Source organism: Phaenicophaeus curvirostris, chromosome 1, assembly GCF_032191515.1.
Source record: "Phaenicophaeus curvirostris isolate KB17595 chromosome 1, BPBGC_Pcur_1.0, whole genome shotgun sequence".
Lineage (NCBI taxonomy): Eukaryota > Metazoa > Chordata > Aves > Cuculiformes > Cuculidae > Phaenicophaeus > Phaenicophaeus curvirostris.
Genome location: NC_091392.1, coordinates 121,446,077 through 121,473,261, shown reverse-complemented (window position 1 = coordinate 121,473,261; position 27,185 = coordinate 121,446,077). Strand labels below are relative to the sequence as shown.

The following is a 27,185-nucleotide window of genomic DNA, read 5'->3' as shown; positions in this document are numbered from 1 at the left end:
GGCTCACGTTCAGGCAGCTGTCAACCAGCACCCCCAGGTCTTTTTCTGCTGGGCTGCTTTCCAGCCACGCTTCCCCAAGCCTGTAGCATTGCATGAGGTTGCTGTGACTGAGGAGCAAGACCCAACATTTGGCCATGTTAAATCTCATACAACTTACCTTGGCCCATCAATCCAACCTCTCCAGGTCCCTCTGTGGAGCCCCCTACCTTCAAGCAGATCAACACTCCCACCCAGTTTAGTATCATCTGCAAACTTACTGAGGGGGCACTCAATTCCCTCATCCAGACCATATTAAGCTAGACTGACCTCAAAATTTCCCTCAAGGGGAAAACTGCTTGTGACCAGCCACCAACTGGCCACAATCCTCTGGGCCTGGCCATCTTGCCAGTTTTTTAATTCAGTGAAGTATACAACTGTCTAAGCCACAAGATGCCTTCTTCTCCAGGAGAATGCTACGGGAGACAGTGTCAAAGGCTTTACTAACATTTATATAGACAACATCCACAAGACTGATCACCTGGTCATAGAAGGAGATCAAGTTGGTCAAGTAAGACCTGCCTGTCATGAACCCATGCTGACAGGGCCTTATGCCCTGCTAGTCCTGCACATGCCTGGTGAGTGCTTTCAAGACTAACTGCTCCATAATCTTCCCCAGTTCTGAGGTCAGGATGACAAGCCTGTAATCTGCAGATCTGTCTCATCTTCCTTTGATCATTTTGTATGTTTGAAAACTGTAGCATCTTTATTTCCCTTAAGACAACTTTATGTTGATAAAAATTTGTGAGATCATCCAGGCATCTAAAATCTAAAGGTCTGTAGTACAGTAATGTCCTAGATCCAAAGTCCCAGAAAGCAAGAGGCATATTGAAAAATCAAAGGAAAAAATACAAAATCTCTTCTCTATCAGCACTATTAGAGATGTATAATATTGCTTTTTCCCTGAATAATTCTATTTGTGACACAATAAGAAATAAGCTAATAAAAACGTAGGTCAATTGGTCATTCCTAAACTAAATTTTTCATTTTACTTCTGCACACATGTAAAAATAATTCTGATAATCTGAACAGAGATTAATTCATAAATAATGGTATAGATTAAAGAGTGGAGACATAGTGTGGATTAAGAGGTATTCCTGAGTTTAGTGGAGGGTTAGATAGTCATATTTTCTATGAATGGGATCTTACATGTTCTGCCATACTGTGGTAACAAGAAAACTTGGTCCACTCAGCCTCTCTGCCCCTCTGCTACAGTGGATTAACTCTGTTCTGTATAGAATAAAGCAGTCCACTAGCATGTAAGGACAGCTTCTTAAAAAGAACTAGAAAATAACCTCACAGATATTTTGAAAATTCAAAGCCAAAAAAGAAATGCCATATGTTTTGTAAACAAGTGTGACTTTCTTTTTAGGGCTCAGCCACAAAAAAAACCCATCAAACTTTATCCTTTCTCTCTCAAAGAAAGTTTATGTTACCCTAAGATAAAGTACTAGGAAGTAAATTAAGACTATGGCAGCTTCCCCTTTTCCTAATCTTTTTCTAGACCAAACACACAAAAAGTGTCTTGAGTCCATGGTTGAAAGGAAACAGTAATTGCTTCAGCTTAGGTGTAATTGAATTTGTGACATATGTCAAATATCTGATTATTTTTGACAGATATATTTTTACTTTCATTTTAAACTTTTCTTGCAATATACGTATCTCTTAGTACGATCTCTCAAACCACAGTCAAGCTCTGAAGCTAAGGTAGATTGTAATCAAAATCTGCAAAGTGTTATGAAATCAGTAATGACACTGATGCTGTTATATCCTTCAAATTTTTATATACAATCAAAACTTGTACTGCTTGTTACAAGTTTCCAGGAGACATATCTCTCTTCAGACAGCAGAGAGTAATTGAAAATATATATATGGAGATATATATATATATATAAAAATGTCTCCAACTGGCTCTTGTAATTGAATGGGATACAATGATTACTTAAGCACCTTTTGCCTTTCACAAAGTTGTTTTCTTGACATAGTTTGTATACTTTCGAAACAGCTAGTTTAGCTATTATCCTCCTCTGTGAGTCACATATATGTATTTCCCAAGTTATGAATTTTCATAGTCTTAATATTTATACTCTTCAGTATTTGAGGTTTACAGGTTTCAATGGTAAGGCAGAATTGAGCTCTACACCTTTTTTAGGTTTCTTAGTACTCAAGAAAATAGACAAAGTTGATAAGAAGAATCACTCCTGAAAGGTAACTTTGCCCACTGATTTGACTTGTGTAGTGAAACAGTAGTTCTGCGAATGACATAACCCACAATATGCTATATATGTACTTCATAGCTAAATATGTCCCATAGCAGGAATATTATTTCTACCGGAGGGAACATGTCTGTAGCCCTGAAGTATGTAAAAATGATTAATTTACATTAATATTAAAAGGGTTTTTAATTGTCTTACAAGGCAGGGTCTAAGAATTTGATTGACATGTCTTGGCATAAGTTGATGTTAGCTTCTTTTATTTATGATAACAATTGTTTACTAGTCTCAGGCTTGGTTTAGGACGTTTTGAGTTTATAGAGATATAAGTAAACATTTATGCAGGCTGACTTATCTATGATACTAGAATAAAAAATGGTTTGCACAGTGTAAACACAGGATGGTACCAGATATCCAAAACTGCAAACAGAAATTACAACAGTCGCTACAGGAACACAAACTTGTTAAAACAGTTTAGATAAAGCAGAGAATAGAAAACTGAATGACTGAGAACCAGTAAAGAGAAAGTTAGTTTATGCAGACTGTGTCAAGATAATGCATAAAAATAAATCCAGTTAGATCCCAAAACTGTTGAGGTATGAATGATTTACTAGCGCTCCAAGCAAAGAAGTTGGGGCATAGACAGCTCTCTGACACTTCCACCCAACCTCTGCAGCTGGGGAGAACTGATACTGTCAAGCTTAAGACCCAGAGGGAGACATGGATGAGCATTACACCAGAAAAAAAAGGTAGATAATAGGAAAGTTTTGCTGACTGTGTTTTGTGTGTAACATCCTAAAACTCAACATGTGACAATGCCAGTCTCAATGTTAACCCTTGAATATTGTCAGCAGATAATCTCTAGATTCAAACATTTTAAAAAAAAATAATTACACCTATTATTGAATCTAAAAATAAAAGAAATCAGAGTTAAATGAAAATTTATGGTCAAGCTCCTACATACAAAGTGGAAGAGCAAGTGAAAAACCAAACACAGTTATAGATTACTTTCCTTTCACTCAAAATCTTTATGCAGAACGTTTTTTAGAGCTGAGGGTTCAACTTTTACATGAACTGTTCTGAAAGCTGTCCTTTTAATCAAAACTTTGCTCCTTCTCATAGCTTTGAAGATCGAATTTCTTAGTCCTTGTGCTCATAGGTAAAATATTCAAAGGTTAGACAACTATTGCCGCAATGTAACTGAAGTATTTGGGTTTTGGCTAGAAGTTGATATCTTTAGAGAACAGTCCTCAAGGCTTGAGAAGTCTATTGTCCTCAAGTTACTTCTTTCTATAGAAGTTTTGGGGTTTGAGTAGTTTGTTTTCTCAGACAGCAAAACAAACATTTCAAAACCTTTGCTCTACCGTGTTTTACATGCTACAAATCTAAAATAATATTAGTTGGAAAACAATTCTGTATGTTAGCTTATTTGGTTTTAGATTTATTATGCCCTTACCAGGGAAATAGCATATGATGCATTAACAACAACAGAGTTAGGTAACCTGATAGTTAAACAAAGCAATCTTCTATTCCTAATGCTAGCTATGAGTTCAAGATGTTTCTCGTAGCATAATGCAAGTGTAAAAGAAAAAATAAAAATCATGCACACTGCAAACAAGATTTCAGGATTCAATTTATAGAACTTTATGTATGCAAAGAATATCCCTCAGAGAAGACAAAGAACCTGCATTTCTTTTCCATTTATTAGCAAGTCATTTTGATTGCTTCATTGGTCCAGGAGAAAATGAAGTCACATAATGGCCTAGATGTCATTTTTGTTGTATTTTATCACAGTTTTGGGAGTGAGCACTGACTTAACTGCAGCAGTCTCATACAGAGGCCAGCAATCATATGTCCAGGGTGGCAATTTAAAGAATACATCTTATGTTCTGGCTGTGATCATTGTAATGCAAATCCTGCTCCACATTATCAAGACTACCACAGAACATTACTTTGTTCCTAAAAGAAGTAAATTAAAAAACATCAGCAATATCCTCTAGCAAGAAGCTACATTGAACTGTCAAGTACCATTCTACTTCAAAGACATTTTGGATATTTATGGCCAATTAATACTGACTTTTTCTTTTTTTTTTTTTTTTAATAAGTAATGCTTTCTGAGAGAACTTATACGTGATGTACTTGTCTTAGGTCCATAGTTCTCAAACTACAACAGAATTTATTTTCCAAACTCTGAAAATTCTCACATCTATATAATATTGTCTTTAGTGTCAGAGTAGTCTCACGTGCTGTTTATGTACATCTCTGCTCTTCAGTCATAATACCACAAAAGGACACATCAGTATATCAATTTAGATATATGTTCAGAAATATTTTAACCCCACCACAAAGATGTGGAAAACTGCAGATCAGTTAACATGGCACATAGCTACTCGCCTGTCAGACTCAGTACAGATACAGATGATATTTAAATTTTATTAAGGCTTCATTGAAGTCACATAATATTTTATTCTCTGAAGTTCTGTGGTTAACATGATATTTACTATAATTCTCCTAGTTTCCTGAAGGATAGTTGAAATATGGCATGAGTTTCCAGCCATAAAGACAATTAGTAGTTACTGGTTGGGAATTGTGCATTGCTTCCTGTTGTGTGACCAAGGTTAAAATAAACCCTATAGTCCTAATTTAGAACAGATCATAGCCAGTATTCCAAAAATCCAATAAATAAATGAGTTGGTGGCCACTTAAATTCAGAGAGGAATACAGAAGGATATGCTTGGGGGCCTCCAGAAAAAGAAGTAAAGGACAGAATTCCTAGAAGCAGACATGTAGGAAATCAGATGGACAGGAAAGACTTGCTAGGGCAGGAGAGAAAAAAATGAAATAAAGTTCTATAATGGAGAGAGAGAGAAGATGCCACTAGAAGTCAGAACTACTATTAAGATATTCTGGAAGCGATCAAGGACCCAAACCACTTAACAGCATCAGGATGATCCTAAATCGTACTAATACAGAAGACAGCCTTTGGATGACTCAGTGGTAAATGGGATTTGCAGTCTTTCTGAACAGAGCTGGCTGTTGCAGATCCTGTACATTTGTGTGAATTCAGAAATGGAAATCACAATGCAGGAGGCAAGATGACTACCATCAACCTTTTCATATGACATATAAAACAAATGTCTGCAACTTAGCTTTTACTTATTTCTGCACAAACTGCCAATTTCTAGGTCTTAATAAGAAACAAGTTATTTTTGTTTTGATTTGGAAAGGAAGAAAACAGACCATCATTGCTGATTCTTTTTTAAGACTTAGTTAAAAGATGGTAGTAGATAAAACTACATTAAAACAATACCTTTCTGGAATAGGAAGGAGACATTTTAGGTCACTTACTGTAACTTCCACTGATAATCACTTGTGTTAAGATAACTGGGAATTAAAATTTTCTTGGAAGTGACTTAATTGAATAGGCTTACCCATTTTAAACCTGTCAAAATGAGAAACAGCAGAAGATGACAGTAAAGAGATCTTCAAAAACTGTCCTTCGGTACCAACTTAAATTTTAAAAAATGAATAGGTTTTTTTCTGATATATAGCAACAAGGAGTGGGAGAAAAGGTTAGAAAAGGATTAAAAAAACGGTAGTTATTTTTTTCTATAATCTATAGCTTGATCTGAAGGGACATATTGGATCTTCAGATTTGATTTCATTATTAGATATCTTCCTTTAATATAAAAGCTAATAACCACAAAACTTGGAAGAAAATCGTGATTCTTTAGAGGCAACAAACTGCAATATTGTGTAGAGAAAAGAAAGCTTGTACAGTCCATTTCTATTGAAGGTACTTGACTTCTTGACCATGTTTTCATCCTGAAGTAGTAAAAGAATAACCAAAATAATATAAAATAAATTCTGAAAATGCTAATTCAGAAATTACAAAGTATTTTTGGCCACTTTTTGACTGAAGAAATACAAGTTTGTTTAAAATATGTTTACCTATCCAGAACTCAGCAGAGATATTTTTTTTTCTTTTTTTTCACTGCTGAACATTTCAGTCACTGCGATCAGCACACTTGACATAAATACATGGGATTTCTCAGAACTCATTTGAAAAACCAAGGTTCAGTCTCAATAACTCTTCTTGAACAAGAGAATTTAATTAAAACAAACAAGTCTGCTTGATTTAAAACTTGCTAGTGATGGTGAAACTTCCACATTTCTTTGGGAATTATTCTGAGAGTTGATTAAGCTCATTGTTAAAAACATGTTTCATTTTCTATTTTGCTACTGAATAACCTGATCTTGTTACAGTCCCTGCTTTTTCCTCTGACAGTGAACGCTCTTCATTACCAACAGTCTGTTTTTTAGTGAGGTAGAACAAATGACTCACCACCTAATTTCTCTTTGGTCAGCTAAATAATGTGGGATTACTGAACCACTCACTCTCATCTTAAATCACATAATCATGCTTTTATTGCACAAGTGAACTAGAAGGCAACATATCATAGAATCATAGAATAACCAGGTTGGAAGAGACCCACCAGATCATCGAGTCCAACCATTCCTATCAAACACTAATACACCCCTCAGCACCTCGTCCACCCGTCCCTTAAACACCTCCAGGGAAGGCGAGTCAACCACCTCCCTGGGTAGCCTGTGCCAGTGCCCAATGACCCTTTCTGTGAAAAATTTTTTCCTAATGTCCAGCCTAAACCTCCCCTGGCAGAGCTTGAGGCCATTCCCTCTTGTCCTGTCCCCCGTCACTTGGGAGAAGAGGCCAGCACCCTCCTCTCTACAACCTCCTTTCAGGTAGATGTAGAGAGCAATGAGGTCTCCCCTCAGCCTCCTCTTCTCCAGGCTAAACAAGCCCAACTCTCTCAGCCGTTCCCCACAAGGCCTGTTCTCCAGCCCCTCACCAGCTTCATTGCTCTTCTCTGGACTCTCTCCAGAGCCTCAACATCCTTCCTGTGGTGAGGGGCCCAGAACTGAACACAGGATTCGAGGAGCGGTCTCACCAGTGCCGAGTACAGAGGGAGAATAACCTCCCTGGACCTGCTGGTCACACCATTTCTGATACAGGCCAAGATGCCATTGGCCTTCTTGGCCACCTGGGCACACTGCTGGCTCATGTTCAGTCGGCTGTCAACCAACACCCCCAGGTCCCTCTCCTCCAGGCAGCTTTCTAGACAGACTTCTCCTAGTCTGTAGCACTGCATAGGGTTGTTGTGCCCCAAATGCAGGATCCGGCATTTGGCCTTGTTAAATCTCATGCCATTGGTCTCAGCCCAGCGGTCCAGCCTGTTCGGATCCCTTTGCAGAGCCTCCCTACCCTCCAGCAGATCAACACTTCCACCCAGCTTAGTGTCGTCTGCAAACTTGCTAAGGGTGCACTCGATGCCTTCATCCAGGTCATTGATAAAGACATTGAACAGGGCTGGACCCAGCACTGAGCCCTGGGGAACCCCACTTGTCACTGGCCTCCAGCTGGATTTCACACCATTTCCCACCACTCTCTGGGCCCGGCCATCCAAACAGTTTTCCACCCAGGAGAGTGGCTGACAGTTTCCGAGGCAGAATGCTGTGAGAAACTGTGTCAAAGGCTTTGCTGAAGTCCAGGAAGACCACATCCACAGCCTTTCCCTCATCCAGCAGCCGAGTCACTTTGTCAAAGAAGGCGATCAGGCTAGTTTGGCAAGACCTGCCTTTTGTGAACCCGTGTTGACTGGGCCTGATCACCGGGTTCTCTTGCATGTGCTTCATGATAGCACTCAAGATCACCTGCTCCATGACTTTCCCTGGCACTGAGGTCAGACTGACAGGCCTGTAGTTTCTTGGATCCTCCCTGCGACCCTTCTTGTAGATGGGCACAACATCAGCCAACCTCCAGTCCAGTGGGACTTCCCCAGTCTTCCAGGACTGTTGGAAGATGATGGAAAGGGGTTTGGCCAGCACATCTGCCAGCTCCTTCAATACCCTTGGGTGAATCCCATCTGGCCCCACAGATTTTATTATTTATATATTTACAGAAAGATTTTTTTGTTATCTTTCACAAACTTTGCCAATCTGATTTCTAGTTGAGCCTTAGCCCTTCTGATTTTTTCTCTGCACAATCTAACTTCCCTCCTGTAGTCCTCCCAAGAGGCCTGTCCCTTCTTCCAGAGCCCATAAACGTTTCTCTTCTTCTTGATATCACTCAAGATCTCTCTGTTCAACCAAGCTGTTTTTCTCCCCTGCTGGCTTTTTTTCCAGAACATGGGGATGGCTTTCTCCTGAGCTGCTAGGATTTCCTTTTTGAAGAGCTCCCAGCCCTCCTGGGCTCCCTTGCCCTTAAGTACTGTCTCCCATGACACTTTGCCAACCAGCCTTCTGAAGAGTTCAGAGTCTGCCCTCTGGAAATTGAGTGCTACTGTCCTGCTAGCCACCCTCTTCACTTCACCTAGAACAGAAAACTCGATCATCTCATGATCACTTTGTCCTAGGTGTCCACCTACTGCCACATCCCCCACAAGGCCTTCTCTGTTCACAAACAGCAGGTCCAGGAGGGCACCTTCCCTTGTTGGTTCATTCACCAGTTGTGCAAGGAAGTTGTCTTCCACGCACTCCAGGAACCTCCTAGACTGCTTCCTTTCTGCTCTATTGTACTCCCAGCAGATATCAGGAAGATTGAAGTCTCCCACAAGAACAAGAGGCATTGATCTAGAGATTAACCCCAGCTGTTTATAGAAGAGCTCATCAGCTGCTTCTCCTTGGCTGGGTGGTCTGTAACAGACTCCCATCACAAAATCTACCTTCTGGTGGGCTCCTCTGATTTTAACCCACAGGCCCTCAATCTCCTCATCGCCACAATCCATCTCAATGGTGTCCAAGCCCTCCCTTACAAAGAGGGCTACCCCGCCTCCTGTCCTACCCTTCCTATCCCGCCTGAAGAGTTTGTACCCCACCATAGCTGCACTTCAGTTATATAAGTCATCCCACCATGTTTCCATGATGGCAACGACATCATAGCCTCCTTCCCCTATGACAGCTTCCAACTCTTCCTTCTTATTATCCATGCTGTGTGCATTGGTGTAAATGCACTTCAGCTGAGCTGCCGAGCCTTCAGCCCTCTTAGAGGGAACAGAGCTTGTTCCCAATAGCCTGGTCACTGGAGTAGCTAGCGCCAGAGCTAACTAACATTATGTACCAAATGGAAGGATTCAATAAGTGAATAGGCTCCAAGAAGTTTGGAAAATACTATAATTCTTTAATTGGTACCAGGCAGAGATACCAAAAAGTAGGGAAAAAAATACATTTCCACTTAACTCAGAGTCAGGAGAACTAGGTACGTCTGTAGATACACGAAAAAAAAATAACATAAAAATTCATTGTATGTTTGGAAAAGACACAAATCAATAAGAAGAAAAGACAGATAGGATATAGTTGGTGATTTTACACTTGAAGAGATATAAATCAAGCTGGAAAGATGAAGACCATCCAAAATTTCCTCAACAGCTACTGACATACCATTACATTGTGTATTGGAACTATTATGTGTGATAAAACTGAAATTTTTTTGTGTATGTAGAAAATTTAATGTGTTATTCATACAAGTCAGAATAACTGTTCTTTTCAATAATAATTTTAATTTCCTATTTAATAGAAAAGAGAAAATTGAATACAATGGCTGGAAAAAAAGAACTATAACAACATCTAACAGAACTTCACACAATTCAGAATGTGTTTTCTGTTGGTTCTATGTAGCAGAGGGTTTAGCTTACTCTGTTGGTATTGTGAAAAAGGCAGTATTACCTGTAATTAATAGATAACAATTTTTATGGGCTATTAACCTTTGGTTTATCTTAATATCTCTATGAAAGAAAAAAATTGTTTAATTTAGAAGGGACTTTCAGCGCTTGTTAAGCAATCAGATAAAAGAAAATTCAACATCAAAAGTTGTTGCAGTTCTGTAGTTTTCACTTCAATATATGAAACAAGGATATTTAATGTTAACAATCTTTTAACACAAGCTGGCAAACCAGGCAATCACAAAACATGATTTGCATTTAACAAGTTCATCTATTACAAAAAATTCTCATATGCTAACAAGACTAAATTTAACACCTTGAAGATGAAGTTAATAGTTCAAATTTACAGAAAAAAGAAGCAGTCACATCAGGAAGTTTCATGGACTACTTCATGGTTTCATGGAACAGTTTGCATTCAAAGTCTCCTTTTAGACTTTGTATGAAAATTATTTTCCAAATACGTCACCAAACAATTATGAGAAAAAAGGATTTGCTTACCTTTTCAGGACTCTAAGTTTTATTTTGCAACAGTTACAGCCCTTGTATGAGAAAGCTTTAGTACATCCATGCTTCTGTTTCTCTGTGCTAAAGTGAATATGATGCTAAATACCTTCCCTCAACTAAATGGAGATTTGTGAAAATAAAATTATTAAGTACCTTAATGTGTGACGATAGTAACTACTTAAGCATCAGTGCACTTTCATTGCCTACTTAAATTCTAACGATTATAATATTTTCTCAAATACATGTTTTACCTAAAATAGCATATCTGCAGTAGTATGAGGAGTGTCAAATCCTTGGGCATTAACCACTGCATGGTAAGATTAATGTCCTAACAAAAAGAGTCCCAGAAAGTCACACATTCTTCTGGCTTTGCTCTCATAAGCTTTTAAGCTTGCTGCCATCTCAAAAGATATCATTACTATGCAAAGAAATAAGTTCCATTTCCCTCCACTCAGCAGAATATGATACTAGACAGAGACTATAAATGTAACGAAGCACCTTATGTAGTGCTTATAGTTTCTTTTTCCTGGATTAGTTTTGGGCTTGAGTGGGGTTTTTCAGCTTGGTACCAGCGATGCCTTTAAAGAAATAATTACTGCTTCAATCTAAATATTACTGTAGGATGCAAGATCATTACTGTTGATGACTGAAGGTATCAACCTGATCTACATGTAAACCCAGAAAGGTTTCAGAGTAAATACTGTGAAAGGTGAAAATAAGGTACTGTATGCATCATAAAAGGTAGAAGAGAAAGATAAATCATTTTTTTCTGAGACTTAAATGAAGAGGAAAGTGATATGCATTCTTTTTGTAAATATACTCAGGCAGGTACAATCCCAGTGGCTTTATCAAACCTAAATAGACCCTGCCTAATCATTCAGCCTTTGTGACAGAAAAGTAAATCAGGGAATCCGATTCCCCCTGGTAACTGAACAATATCAATTTTAATGAGAATGTGAATAATTCATTATCTTCCCCTACAAAAAATATTTTGAATAATTTGTTAATCTCAGTAATAGTATGACAAAATGTCTAGGGAAGAGAATTAAAGCAGCGGAGTACTAAGCATATGACGTTCATTTTAATTAAATTATTCCTCCCCTACAGAGAACACTTTTAAAGACCCCATTTGTCAAGAACTGGAACTACAGTATTATTGATCCAGGCTATATCTTGTGAACAAGCAGAAATATATAATTTTTAGTTGAACATACAGATATTGGCATACTAAACTATTTATCAAAATAATTAAACACACAAATAACCCACCTCAATTCACACCACAGCAATTAGAACACATGCCTAACACATACATTTAAATTTCCTGTAATTTCAGTGCAACTGCAGCAGATGTTTAAATTTCAGTTCCCTGCTATTTAGGGATTGTCTTACTTATCTGAAATTAAACACACTCCAGTATGCTACAGAACCAAGAACTTCATCCATCAGTCAGAACTGAACAAACAAGATGCGTCTGTCCCTATCATGAATAATTTGACTTCTGAACGCTATTATTTCAATTAATCGCATACCCTACCACAGCACCAAATATATTATTTATATCTGCACAAAACTCACTATGAGATGTTTAGGGTAGAGAACACAGGAGAGAGAGAAAGACCAAAATGGATGAGAGAGGAACAAGCATAGGAGAATACAGGTAAAAGAGGATAAAACACGTCAGTTATGTAGGCAGATACTGGCCAGTAAAGCTGTCTGACAACACCTCAGGCTCAATCACTATCCTATACTCTTGTTAAATCCTGTATCCATCTTCTGTGTAAGAGCAGTCCCTACCCTGAGTCTCTGTGTGAGTGGGTCACTAACAAAGTTCAAATTGGTCTAGTCAGCAAGTGAAGTGAAGCCTGAGTAGCAGCTACTGGAATAACTAAGTGAGACCAGCCACTGGAGAGAACAGTGTTTTGTGTAGGTGATTGGGTGTCAGATAATAAATACCAAGTCAGACTAGGGAGCAAGTAGCAGGAGGCCAGCATCCAGAAAGACCCTCAGTCAGGACCAGTGAGTGGGTAAAGGGCTTACAGATTGAACATGCATAGAGGGCAGACTTAAATCTGTGCCAATATTCAAGACATCAACAGACACGCACATATTTGTGAGCTGGGTGAGCAAATGTATATTTATATTCTGCAAGTGAACTTCGGGCTGGATGATTCAGCAAGCAGGAGTAGGTCAGCATGGCCTGACTGGATAAGGAGCCTAGGAGCCAGACACGAGTACTGGAGAAACGCAAAGTTTTATGATAATATTTAAAAGCTGGGGGGTGGGGGGAGAAGTATGGTTGTCGGTGTGTTAACAGAATGAGAGTGCCTAGTTAAATCCTAAAGAGATAAACATTAGCCACTGCATCAAGTTGCCAGTGCTGTTGGTATTTATGTGAGTGCTGAATGTTTTTATGGTGTGCTGGTAAAGGCACTGCTCTCCAGGTTGATTTGTTTGGTTGGCTCTGTTTTTACTCTGTGTATGTGTGCATGTCTGCTGGTCTGCCTGCTGGAATAGCTGCTCAGCCTGGCTAGGCAGGCAGAAGTCCCTGGATCAAATTTCACTCAAGAAGAAGGAGAAAGGGAGCCCTTTGTGGTCCCAATGTCCGTTGGATTCTTACCTAATACAGTTTGAGTTTCACATTGTTTTTAAGCATACCAAGCATTCTGCTACATCATAGACCTTCTTAAATGTTAAATCTCCTTATTCAGCAGAATTTTTTCTTCTCCTGGCAACAATTTTGCATCTAGTTATCATGTATACTGCTAAAGCCCATCCAACATTGACTCCACCAAGAAGTAGAAAGTAAATATCTGCATGTCCAGAACACTCTGACAGCTTTCCCAACCAATTCACATGACAAGTCCTGAGGACCTAGTGATTAAACTACAAAAAGAAAAAATAACCAACTTGCCTTTCTATTCCTTGCTGACTGCAATTCAGATTGAGATTTCATGAATTTCCAACCGATGCTGCAATGTAAGAGCATTTTTGGAAAGCAACAGAAACACATATCTATAGAAGGGTTGTCAAATAGTGTTATGGGTAGAGAAGTTAGACAAAAGAATTCACAGACCTGTGGAAAATGTGTATAAGCAAGGCTAATTGTTTGGCAGGATAATCATGGAGTGATTTCATTGTATAAGTTTGATGTGGGGGTAGGTTTTACACAAACACAAGATAAAAAAGAGACATTCCTTGTAACATACCAGGGTCTGTGTTACATTACATTAAATTCTAAAAGAGACTCCAGGGGCATCCCTGCTGTTCAGAGTCCCTTAATGGGCAGTTACACAGACTACCAAGATATTGGCTTAGGGTTGACCTCTAAATACCTGTGACCAGTGACTTATTACACTGACACTGGAGCTTGGACTGCCAAGAACATTTAGTGCTACTCAGGATGAGAAATAAAGGGTTAGAGCAAGGATTAGAACCTCATATTGAAATAAATGCATGAAAAGCTTTACAACTGTAAAATATTTTTTTTATATATGAAGCTTAAGTACATGGTGTTCCTGCAGGTCAGTTAAATCAAATTCTGATTAAGAGAAATCTTAAGGGTTCACTGACTGTAAAACCTTAGCCACTATATTGAGAAGTAATGTGTAATTGCTGGGAGTAAAAATTCCTGTTTGGCTATTGAATGCATACTATATATGGAATTTGACTTTCCCTTAGCTTTTGTCTTATATTTGAGACTATTCTTCATTGACAAAAGGAAAAAAATCAATAAAATATTTTACAAAAAAGGTTCCAGAATAATTCAATGCAGGAAAAAAGAACATTAATTCAACAGTGCAATTATCAAGAACTCTTAAGGCGTAAAACTTTAAGGTTGAAAGCTCAGATTCAATACTGCCTTCTAGCATTTATGCTTTAAAATTAAATCTGTGCCCCAGACAGTTACTTAATAAGTTTAAGTTGCCTTTTTTTCTCCTGGACAGAATATGGTAACTAAAATAACAAAAATAACCCTTCAACATTAAAGTTCAAGCCAACTAGCTTCAGTTCCCATCAACCCCTCAGACCTTCCTGTGAAAAAACATCAAATTCTACCATGATCTTCTAGCTCCAAAAGTTCTTATACAAAAAGTTCTATTACTTTCCTACACATACCTCCTCATTTAAAAACACATTATGTTTAGGGTTTTTTTCAACAACTCTGTAATTGTTTTCAGCCTTTTCATTAGGAAAAAAGATCTTTCCATACATTTTGCTATTAATGTATGAGTAGGGTGGGGCTGAGGTTTTCTTGTTTCTGTTTTAGCTTTCTGTCCACTTTCAGCAAAGTTAGACATAGACCTCCAATACTCCTTCAATGGTTTGTGAAAATCAACAGCTGGATAGACAAAGAAAGTCAATTTAGACAGAGTAATTAAGCAAAGCTACAGCAGATTCAACAGTTGTTAATTCTCAATTAGGAAAACCTAGGTAGTTTAGGGAAGGTGGAAAATTTAGTCCTTCATGTATATTTGAGGTAGAGCACAGATGTAGAAGGGTCTTGCAAAGATGAATTAATGTGAGACAGGAGACATTCTGTGATTCTTCCAAGAGCAGAGGGGCATAAGAAAAAACGATATAAGACAGAAGTCTAGAAAATCAAGCTTCTTCAGTTCTGCTCCTCAAGAAACAACTGGTAGTGCCAGTAATTTCCCTACTGTTCAAGTGCATCTGGAGAAAAAGATTAGTGCAGATAATTTTCTTATAGCCGATTTATGGCTAGGCATCAATTTACAGGATGAAACAAATACGTGTCTCTGGAGTTTTCATTGAGTTTATTACCAAAACAGGTGAAGGCTAGAAGCAAGAACTAGGAAAAGAGGAGGTAAGTAAGTAGTTCCATCTTACTCAAGGACACATTCTGGCTCTATCTTAGCCATCCACGGTTGTTATCAAATAGATTAGCAGTTACATGCTATTCTAAGTCAGAATTAATCATCTTTTTATTTTCTAATTCTATTGAAATTGAATGAGATAACATCTTATCACGTTCTAAAACACAGCAGACATTTTTAAATAGAGAAACAGGCTAAGAAAATGTGAAATAACAGCCTCCCCTGAGGTTGATTTGCATAGTTTAAATGCTCTGAAGTGCTATACTCTGGATATTTAGTAACAAGGCATGAGATTCTGATGAAACCTGCTAGCTTAAATCTATGAGGAAACTGTAGCTTAAAAATCTTGTTTCCGTGATAAATCCACATGGGAAGTCTTACGTGGATTTGCATGAGACTATGCAAAAGACAGCTTTCTGATGTCTTCCTTTCTTTTATTTACATTTTGAATATCTTTTGACCTCTCTCTCTTTTTGCAACATCAGGAAAGCATGCTGAAGTAGATAAATCATTTTCTTTGCAGTCAAGGGAATACACTATTCTACTCCTTCAATGAAAGGGGTTGCTTTCAAAATAACAGTAACAGTGACTTTCTGCTTCTTATCACAGTCCTGCCTTTCACTTCATTCACTTTAAGCTATTTCAGTAAAAGTGTTGCCTGAATTTGAAAAAACATATAAAGATATGTCCACACCATATAATCTGTAAACAAAGTAAAACTCAAAGGTAAAAAGAGGGCCCTACAAACATATATGTAATATAGCCTGAAGACATTCCAGAAAAGTATAAAGAAAATTTTTTAAGTTTTGTTGTTCATTTTATTGGAATATATAATTTTTTGATGTACCAACATACCAAGCACACTTACTTCAGCCTGAAGAGCATGTCACTCCTTAACACCATAACTCCCACTACCTGTAACTAAGCTTCCTGTAAGAATATTTTTAAGGACAGATTCCCCAACCACACAGTCACATGAACAGTTTGCACGAGTGCTTTAAAACGTGACACAAAAATTACTGCTTTAGTCCACATGGAGAAATTCTTGAATGTGGCTTTAGAGAGCTCTGCAAGGCTTCCCATGCCAAGAGTAGGGACAAACTGCACTCAAGAATGCTACCAGCTGTAACATGTTGACTTTGTCAGCATATTGCTCTGGATAAAAACATGGCTTAGATTGCATCAATCCTTTTCCTGTGTCACGTCCCAGTACTGACATTCTCTTTAAAGTAAGGCATGTTCTAAAGTCCCATGCCTTCCCTTCTGCTGGAAGCTTCACAAACCAAATCTGTATCTGTACAAGCTTCTGAGTGCCATGATGACACTTCGGAGATAACAGAACAAGCTAAAAAACCACTAGCTGAAAGTTTAGACAAGGACACAGTCATACACATAGGCCAAAGATGGCTAATAAGGAAAGCCATTCTGTCCTGAGTACCCTGTGTTTGAGAAGGCTGTTATTTTGTGGTAAGCCTAAACAACAATTTCTTCAAAAACATGTGTAATCTTCAGCATAGTGATTCACCTGCCTGTGAAGAAAAGCCTAATTAGGTGCAACACAGTTCCATAACTTTGGATTGATTTTACTGAGAAAATTGATAAGGTATGTGAAAACACCTAAACCTTCTAAGATAAGAAATGTAAAAGTACAGGTATAATGGTAGTTGTAGCTCAGGGACTCAATAAGACATTACTGAAGTGAAAAGATATAAACACTCTAAGTAAAGAAAGCAAAGAATCAGAAGGTTGCAGTTCTGTGACATCATGGATCAGCCCATTGCAAGAAGCAGTGGAGGATTACCCATCTCCAACTGAGTGATGACAGCCTGGCAGCAAAGATACCTCAGCCATCTCACTGGGACTACTGACCATGTTAATATCTAGCCCACTAGCATGTTAGTCCTAGTTATCTGGTGCACACATTAGCCAATAAAGCAAAGCTGTGTATTCTTAATTTGCATAAATCCTTCTTGCAAAGACTTTGTGCACAGTATAAGATGCTCAACCCAAAAGTGAAGAAAGAATCGCATAACCCTGAGGTCGGTTATGAGGTAGATCTATCAAAGGAAAATTCCAGTGAAAATGGTATCACAATATTCTCATGAAGCTCCTAGTTGGCACACCACCATCACTATGTGACCTCCATCAGTCAGGGACAATCATAGAATCATAGAATTGTTTGGGTCATAAGGGATCTTAAAGATCATCCAGTTCCAATCCCCCTTCTATGGGAAGGGACACCTTCCACTGCAATAGATTGCTTAAACCCTCGTCTAACCTGGTCCTGAACACCTCCAGAGATGAGGCATCCATGACTTCTCTGGGCAACCTGCTCCAGTGCCTCACCACCCTCACAGTAAAAAATTTCTTCGTAACATCCACCTAATATGGTGCAATACAGACTTTCTCTGACAGATTGGTGCTGAAGGCACATGGCCAACACATTTTTCAACTAAAGTGTCCAACAACCAATAACAGTGCATCTAGATGCAGTCTGAAAGCAGCCAGCTACTGTCCTACATTCAGGGTAACGTTGAAAAACGGAAGCTAAATCTGTCTTTGTGTACTGAATTGATCCAGGAGCCACTGAGAGCTGATTTCAGAAGAGTGAAAATTAAAGGGGAGGCAAGAATATTAATACCAAAAAATAAAAACTAACTAAAAGTAGCAAAAGTTCATCACAAAGATGGAAGACTTGAAAAGATAAAACAGGAAAATGTTTAGACTGAGTTCAAAGGAAATCTGGCCCCTGAATCCTTCAGCATTTCAACAGAACTCTAATTCCTTCAGCTTCCCTGTGACAATGTGTGCCAAAAAGAAGGAAATGTTGAATCTAAAACCCTGAAAATAAGAAAAATGTTATTTTTAAGTTAATCTTTCAATTATACTAACTTATTTCATTTTGTCTTTTAGTGAAGTCTACATGTATGTTTGTGTCCTTCTTCTCCAGTCAATTTCATTATAAATAACTGTTGATTAAGATTAAGAAAAGGATAGTGCTGCATAAGACATGTACCTGGTTGTTCAGTATTTTCATTGCTTAAACGTCCTTTTCCTGCAGAATTCATTACATGAGTATTGACTACTCCCTGACACAAACACTCCTGTAAGTTACAAAGTGTATAATTATTTCTGCTTGTTGTGAGTGACCAAATCACAGTCATAGGAAGCAGCTCAATCATGGAAGAGGAAAGAGAGGCTTAAAATTTCCCATATCTATTCAAAATAGTCTGCTAGAATGGAGAACTATTTCTCACAGCTTTTTTTTTTTTTTCCTAGCTCTTCAAGTCATTTGGTGGTAATGAAAGTGCTATAAAAGAGACAGAGACAGAATTCCAATGAACTAAGACAACCAGAAATATCAGGTATATTAGTATTATTATTTTTCAGTCTTCAAAAGTAATCACAAGAAAAAAAGAAGATTTTACACTCAAAATTACTGAAAGAAAAAGGTAGATATGAAGAAATATTGATTTGAAGAATGAAGTCTTGAAACCTAACATTTTAGGGAAAAGGCCTGAGGACCTGAACAAAATTCATACCATCTCTTATGTGAAATTAGTTTAAAAGCCATATTATCCATAATTATAGAGGACTGTACATGACATAAAAAGTACATTAAAATGCTTTCTTAAATATTGCAGAATAAGATATGAAACTATGTAACATGCTTCAAAGTGCATACACAGAATTTTAATACCTTAGATTCTATTGCTATGAAAGTGATTTAATACTGCAGGCAGCTTTTTGGAAAATGCCTCCTTAGCACTCTATACATTTATCAAATATATTTTATCTTTCCTTCCTAAGTGCCTGGGAGAGTTAATAAATACATATATTTTATGCTAAGGCAAAGTCAGAAGGAAAACTAAACAGCTAATCATAGAGATCTCAGTAAAAAAAGGAAGAGAGGTGAACCTGGAACAGGTGACATGACAGCTTTAAAACACAGAAATTTCTAAATATAAAACTTGTGCTGAAATGAGGAGAGAGACAACTAAAAACCTACGTTCAGCTATGTGGTTTACTGTTCTTGTTTGATGCAACACCAAGTCGTTTGCAATGGACTGTCTTATTTACCACCTGGAACATCAGCTAAATCATAAACCGCAGTGACTGGGGGTTGAATGAAAAATGAGATGATAGGTTCAGTATTAGAACCAGGTGAAGTAAAGCAGCTTGTGTTGCAGGAGAACAGAGTCAAGGTAGACTTATGTTGCTACTTTGAAGCTTAGGCAGGAAAAAATTATAGTCTAGCGTGAGTATCAATTTCACACCACAGCTAGTATCTTGGCTTTTTTTGTAGAAGTATGATGGAGAAATGATTCCAAGATCCTCAGCCTATCTCACTATTTCTGAATCTCTCCCTTCAGTTTTTAGAGTCAGTGAGGATAAAAAAGTAATTAAATAGCAGCAAGCACAATTATTCCACTGGTGTAAATGTTGCTCAAAATGATTTAGCAATCATATATCCAATAAGTCCACCAAGAAGACTGGTTTCAATTCATTTTATTTCTCCATTATAGGGAACAGTATAAAGCAGTAATGCCTGCATCTAATCCACACTTCATCTACTGTTGTGTGAAGGGAAAAAGACGTACAGAATCTTTCCATAAAAATGATTTTTAACACCTTTTTTTTTTCTAAATCCTTATTTCTCTATCACCTAGAAATATTGTTGAGGCATAGTAAGCTTCAAGGAGGGAAAAGAAAAACAGTTCCTTGCTGGACAAATAAGGTTTGCACCATCCTTTACAAAATAAAGGTGTGACAAGTACATCTTCAGGAAAAACACAGTATATGGCAATTTTTTTAACTTTTGAAACTTTTATAATTGAAAACAAGCCATCTTCATATAGTTTTTATAAGTCTGGTCTTTAATTTGAGAAAGATACCATTTCTTTAAAAAAATGGCATGGTATTTATATTAACATGAAACAGATGTTCATATATGTATAAGTAAAGAAAATTATCTCTATACCTCAGCAGTGAATAACTTGATTAAAATACAATAATTTTATGGTAATCCAAGATTTATCCTAACACTAGATAAATAGAATAAATCAATTGCTATCATATACACATCATAAGTAAATTTTAGTAAAAATACAACACTAAAGGGAATTGACTCCTTTCCTATCCTATCCTATCCTATCTGAGATCACATGTGACCAGAAATGTCATCTAAAATTTAATTCAAAAACCAAAACCAAATAGTTTCATTTTTACCATATAGTTCAGGTTTGTAGTTTCTAGGTTTTATTACCACATTTTAAATTATCAGGAACAATGTAGGAAAATACAGAAAATAGCAACTTGCAGCAGAAAAACTACATTAGTTAAAAAAAAAGACAGTTGAAAGGACTGGCAAGTCTGGCAAGAAAGATAAGCATATCTAGAATCAAACAATTGTGAATTCTATTTCCTATTTTGCTTTCTGTTAATTCAGTAAAATGTAAAAGCAGTTATAAATGTTTAACTAATTTATTTTTCAAATTTCTTATCTCTTCCTCTTCTTAACCAATCCCTCAAAATATCAAAATTCTAATTTAAAAAGAAATTTCTTAGCAATTGCCTGTTTTTCCTTTGTGGCACTTCAGTTTTTAGGAAAGTGTGACTTGTTGCAGTATAAATTGATAAAGTAAGTATTGATAATAGTTTAAATATATTACAAAGATTACTTTCCAAGGGTATTTATTGGCATTTAACAAAAGCATGTAATTTCTCATTAAAAGAACCAAACTTTTAGGAACTCTTTCAACTTAAATTTAATTAAGAATTTTAACAATTGATGCTTTTCTACCTAGTATTTCATAAACATCTTTATAGCAATGCTCCTAATCTTGCCTGTCCTAAAATATAACAATATTTTCTTTTAATGTAGTCTCTTAATTCAGTCCTTTCCTAGGAATGCTTCAAGACTGCATTGTTATATGGGCTCATTCACCCTATTTATGTCATGCTTATAGCACTTATTATGAGGTCAAGTTGTACTTATATGGAGCATTGACATTCTTATTTCCACAAGGAACCATACTCAATACATCAACTGACTAGTTGCACTCATCATAACATGGAATTTTGTGCATATTCTAGATCATAAAAGATCACACTTTGTAAAAAATTCCAAAAGTATTACATACCTCGTGGTTGTTTAAGCAGAATATGGAAAACAGGTTCCTTACTGGTGGACTTGGATAGGACAGATGCACTGGGATGATAACCTAACTGTTCCTGATCTAAAAAAAAAATATCAAAAAATCTTTCAGAGAAACTCATTTAGAAGTTAAAATATATTGAACAATTTACCTAATAAAACAACTTCATAGACAGAGGCTTTAAAAAATACATTCTCAAATGGGAGCACATGTGCATTTTTTCCCCTTTGCTTAAAGGTTCTTTCAGTATCCTCTGTGATGAATGTAAGTATAGATATAACATGGAGATCTTCTCAAATAGAATTGAATTAAAGTAACGTACATCAAGAGAACCCAATGTTGAAAATGTCTTCAGTTAAACAACGTCTAGAGACTACAAAAGGAATTGTTCTCAAGATTAAAGAATCAGACGGCCAAGAAAACCCACTGTGATATGAAGCATGTAAGTGAAAGCTTGAGAGAAATAGGTTCAGGACTAGAAGTACAGCAACAGTAGCAAAAGAGAATTGCTTTCTTGACCACAAGTTACAAGATCAACTAACAGATTGCTTCATAGAGAAAAAGGATTTGCACATTTTTTTTGTTTGCTTTCACTGCTTACTGTCAGTGTTGTGGATAAATGAAAAAGGAGATAGCAGAAACTGGCTTGAATTTTACAAAAGGGTTTTAGGGCTGTTCACGCAGCCAAAGATTTCTCACTGAAAGGATGGACCCTTGCAGGAAATGCCTTGTAGGAACTACATCTAGCAGTTAACTCCAAGAACATGAGCCCAATAGATAGACTGTTTCTGAATAATATGTCATATTAAGGGGCAGTAGCACTGAATAATGAATTGGAAGGATACGATACACAAACAGCCAGGGGAAGATCATCATTTAGGGTTATGGAACAAAGTTAAAACAGCTTTAAGGAACAGAATCATGTTCAGGAATGAAAAGTAAAGCTCTCATGGAAACATCGGACTTCTTGCTTCCTGTGAGAAGAGAAATAGTTTCAAAATTTGCAATCTATAGTGAAATACTTAAAGAACTGAAGGACCCTTTCTAAATATTAAAAGATAGGTGCATAAGAAAAGCCTACACACCCATTTTATTGTACCAATAAAGCAATACAATGCTATCTTTCTTGACTTGAGATATTACAATGGCAGAAACAAGGCTAGTGTGAAAACCTTCCCTATAATGCTAATTATTCTGAAGCAATTATTTTCTGGGGTTTTCCCTATGATGCAAACAAGCTGAACAGTGTTAATCTCCCCTACTAGAAGGGTTTTCCAAAATTTAAAGTATCTGTTATTTATTTTTTTCTTTGTATCTGTCTACATATTCAGCTAAAAAGTAATTTTCACAGGACTACCTAACAAATATCTGGACTTTTTTTCTCTAAAAAATAAATTCACGGTACAAAATTAAGAGCACCAAGTTATGCTTCATGATATCGCAAAAATGCATTCATCAGGTCAGAAATGCAGTTATATATTGCATGTTATTTTTTTAATTGGTAGCTAACATAATTATGCCAAAATCAGTACAAAGTGATGTTAGCACTTTTACTCTAGACTCATTATTCACATTTGAAACTTGAAAATAATAGATTAAATGTTTCTGTAAATTCATTCTAACACTGATTTAAATATATGCACTAATACTTATGACCAATGTATTTTGCCCGAAAGGAAAATAACTGTTAGTAGCAGACTTGCCTTTGAGTATTTAGTTCAGTTACATAATAAACTCAGAGAAGGCAGTTTGAAAACATTTTAGAAAGCATATTTGAAAAGTGGCAATCCCAATTTAGAAATCTTTATATGGAAAAAGACATGGCCAAACTACTGTGCATGCAACATTCTCTTGGAAATAAGGTAAGTTTTAATAATCAACAATATGAGACAGCTATTTTAATATGATTGTGCACACACCCTTAACAAAAGCAATCCTACACACTGTCACAGATAACGATTTTGATAACAGATAACACTGGATTTCAGAGAGGAACCAATTTATCTCCCTTATCTGCTTTGTAATTACCACTGTAGCTTTAATCTTTTATTCGGTCATGGCCCTTCAAACTTTGAAGTGAATATCCTCTAAAAAACAGTTGCACATTTTTCCTTAAACTTCAAAATACATTTGGCCTATTGAAAAGGTGAAATTAAATTATCTCTTTCAACCAAAATAAAGCATTATAGATATTAACAAATCACTAATACTTAGGAGCAATCCCTCTAGAAGTGAACTCTGTGGGGTCTGGTTTACACTGGAGATTTTAGTAGTATCAAGTATTCATATCAGTTTAGTTGCTTTCATAAATTCCTAATAGAAATAGTATATAGTGGTATTTACAGAAAAGCAGTAACATTCACCTTGAAACAGCGGAACTAGTACAAATGGTTTCTAAACCATCTGCAACAAGAGTTTGCACACTCTGTAGATCTGATCATTGGCTCAATATTGGGGAAAATTACCTGCTGTCAAATAAACATTAGTCTCATGAATACACTTAACGAAGCTATAAGTGCTTATGGGAATAAAAGCTGCATATCTAAGCTACAGATATTGATCTAAATCCTGGGAATAAAACTTATTGCTATTAAATTCAGCAAGAAAACATGCTTTAGCAGATCCAAGATTTCATCCCTTCACAAATTATCAGATGGTGGGTGGTTTTATTTGGTCTATAATTATCCAAACTAAAGGACTGTTTGCACTACAATATCAGCCAAAACTTACAGAAATAAATATTACTGAGGAAGATTGCTCTCGGGTTTAACAAAGTTTTAGAAAAGAAAATAACAGCTTCAGAAACAGTCCAGATATGACAATTCCCAATTAGTTCTTTTAATTCCTGAACTAGGCTATTCTAAACCTAATTTCACATCTCTCTAGGACAGAAACTGCCTATGTAATGTTATTTAAACAGATAGCTTCTGTAATCTCTTTTAAAGCATAAAGTAAATCTATAAATGTTGATGCTTATTGCTTGTACAACTTGAGGTGCCCAATTTCCATTGTTGTCACTTCTACTTCTCTTAAAAATGGCACACAGTCTGAAACACAATTTGTAAAGATCAAGATCAAGCAAATATTTTATTCTGCCTCCTGACTTGCTACTTTCTGTCAATTTCCCCATTCTGCCCTCCAATTGCACCAGCAATAAGCAAGAAGAGTCCAGCACAAGAATAAATAAAGGAAAGCACTCCAGTAACTTGATTTAATGCTAAAGTATCAGTTAAGAGGTAGCAGCTTGGTTTTTATATTCCTAAACCTGCAATGTTAAGTGCTGTTCTCAGAGATAGATTAAGAAACTGTGAATTTGAGTTACCTGCTGACAGTGTCATTTCTAATCTTTGGATAAACATTTTTTAGGGGAAAAAAAAGATTTTAATAATTACTAGGCTGACACTTTATCTTTAAAGAATAATTTCAGGCTGCTTCATATTTCAGACTAAAATGCTTGTGCTTAACTCAGATGGAAGGTTACTACTGTTATGTCTGAAGTATTATTACTGTCATTTCTAATTAGCTCGTAATTTCCCAAGTGTGTTCTTGCACTGCTATGAGAGATCCTAGGACAAAAATAGACTCTTCATGTCAAAACACATTAAATTGAAGTGCAGATCATCACAACATGGGAAGAGATCTGGTCTTCTCCATAACCTGGGACTTCAAATGGTCTCGAAATAATGTTCAGGTTTGGACATCTCATTGACAATCTCATATAAGCCAAACAAACTCAGGGAGTGAAGGAAGGAAATTTGCAAACCAGAAAGTTCAGGGGTACTAATATTCAGTTCTTAGTCAGAGAGGAAGCATTCTAGAAGTGATATTCTCATACTAGAATAATTTTCTCACCAGACTGATTAGCTTTGTAGCATGGCAAATTAATTCTTAATGTCAAAAAAAGCCCCAGTGAAGTAGCTTTTAATGTACACTAGGCTAACATATCTGTATTGTTATGGTATCTACAATATTGAATTCAGTATATAAAAATTCCAGAATATATAGGGGCCAGAAATACTAAGCTGAACTTGTGTATCCACGATACTGCTTGTAAGACTAGATTTCTCTTCCCCTGAAAAGAAGGAAAAAGAAATTACAGTAAGTTTTCCTACAGAGAGAAACCATAGCATGCACAGCCACTTCTAAAGACAGCTTGAGTGCATAACTCAACTAATGTATTATGATTAAAAACAAGCAAATATTATTTACAGGTCACAAGCAGAAACCGAATTAGAAAATTAACACTGCATTTTAAGCGGATTGATTAGCAACTTCAAGACAGCTTTTAAAAGACAAGTATTGTTTTACTTCCAGAAAGGTACACAGTACAAAATTTATTTTCTCTAAAAAAGTTTTCCTAATTCCACAGATCATAGAACCATTAGATCATCATCTTGTCAGGTCTACCGATGTGTAAAGAAAATGAAGACTGAAAACTTCTGATGCATAAAACCCAACATCACCATCTAAGCCAGTTGCCTCTGCAATGTCTCTATTACTGAAAATCTCCGTGGGACAAGTTAATGCTCTGCAGTTACAAAGATAGATAAGTTTTCACTAAAATACTTAAACATTGCAGGTTCTGCTAATGTCTCTCAGAACACCATAATTCACTACATTTTAGTAACAACATTTACACTCTATAAATTATTTCTGATGAAATTGCATTGTGGGTAAGTTTGAGTGTTCATTTCGATTATAACATGAATAGCACACTAGATTAGCTTTTTTCAAATAAAACTTAGAGTACTAAACTGTGCTCAACAAGATAACAAGATTTATGCTCAACAAGCCAAGCAACATGCTTCTTCTAATTATAATCCTCATAATTGTTGTAAAAATCAGTATACTAGCTTGCAGTTTACACTAGAATAAAGCATGCTGCTCTCCATGAGGTGCAAAAGGAACGTTCATATCACACATGTAATAGACACCTACACTTCAAGAGATTATATAATCACTCAATTCCCAGTCAAACATGGTGGGCTGCACAGCTAGCAATTCACTGCGCTTCTGTAAGTGCCTGAGCTAAAATAAGCACAAAGGGTAGATGGTAAAAGAGGGAAAATACAATGGATTAACATTTTAGAAGGAAAATTCATTATTAACAATATAAAAGTTCACTATATCTTCAGCTGTTCCAGGGATGATGAGCTGACAAAAAGCAGCAATTCAAAATAGAGGTATTCCAAAAATTTATCAAGGTACCTCTGGACTGAAGCTCTACCATTCACCATCCATGTCATTAATAAAAGTCTTGAATAATGAGGGCCCTAGTATTGAACCCTGGGGTGCTACACACATTACTAGACAGCAGTTGACTGTCAAGATGCTAATCACCACCATTTTAGACAAATAGTTTAGCAAAGTTTTCAATCCACTCAGCAGTCTGTTCATCAAGCCTAGACTTCCTTAGCTTCCAAACAAGAATGCTACAAGAAAGAGTGACAAAAGTCTTGCTAAATCATGGTATATTACATCCACTCTCCCTCATTTGCATAATCAGTCATTTCCATATGGAAGGCAATTATGTTAATCCATCATGATTTAAACAAAAAATCCATTTGACCACTTCTGATTATCTTCTTGGCCCTTCTGCGAATGGGAATGGACTGCAAGAGGATTGTGCAATTCATAGGTTGCAAAGACCACAAAAGGATGTGTCCAATGATTCTATCAACAGCTGAGGTGAAGTTG

General features: G+C 36.6%; 1 protein-coding gene across 1 annotated transcript in view; it reads right to left on the bottom strand.

Annotated features, from left to right (window-relative positions):
• CFAP47 (cilia and flagella associated protein 47) overlaps positions 1 to 27,185 on the bottom strand; it is a 312,383-nt gene that overhangs the window by 49,995 nt on the left and 235,203 nt on the right. The window contains exon 57 of the mRNA XM_069873329.1: positions 21,474 to 21,569. Within this exon, the coding sequence (XP_069729430.1) occupies positions 21,474 to 21,569 (96 nt within the window). The remainder of the gene's footprint in view (positions 1 to 21,473; positions 21,570 to 27,185) is intronic.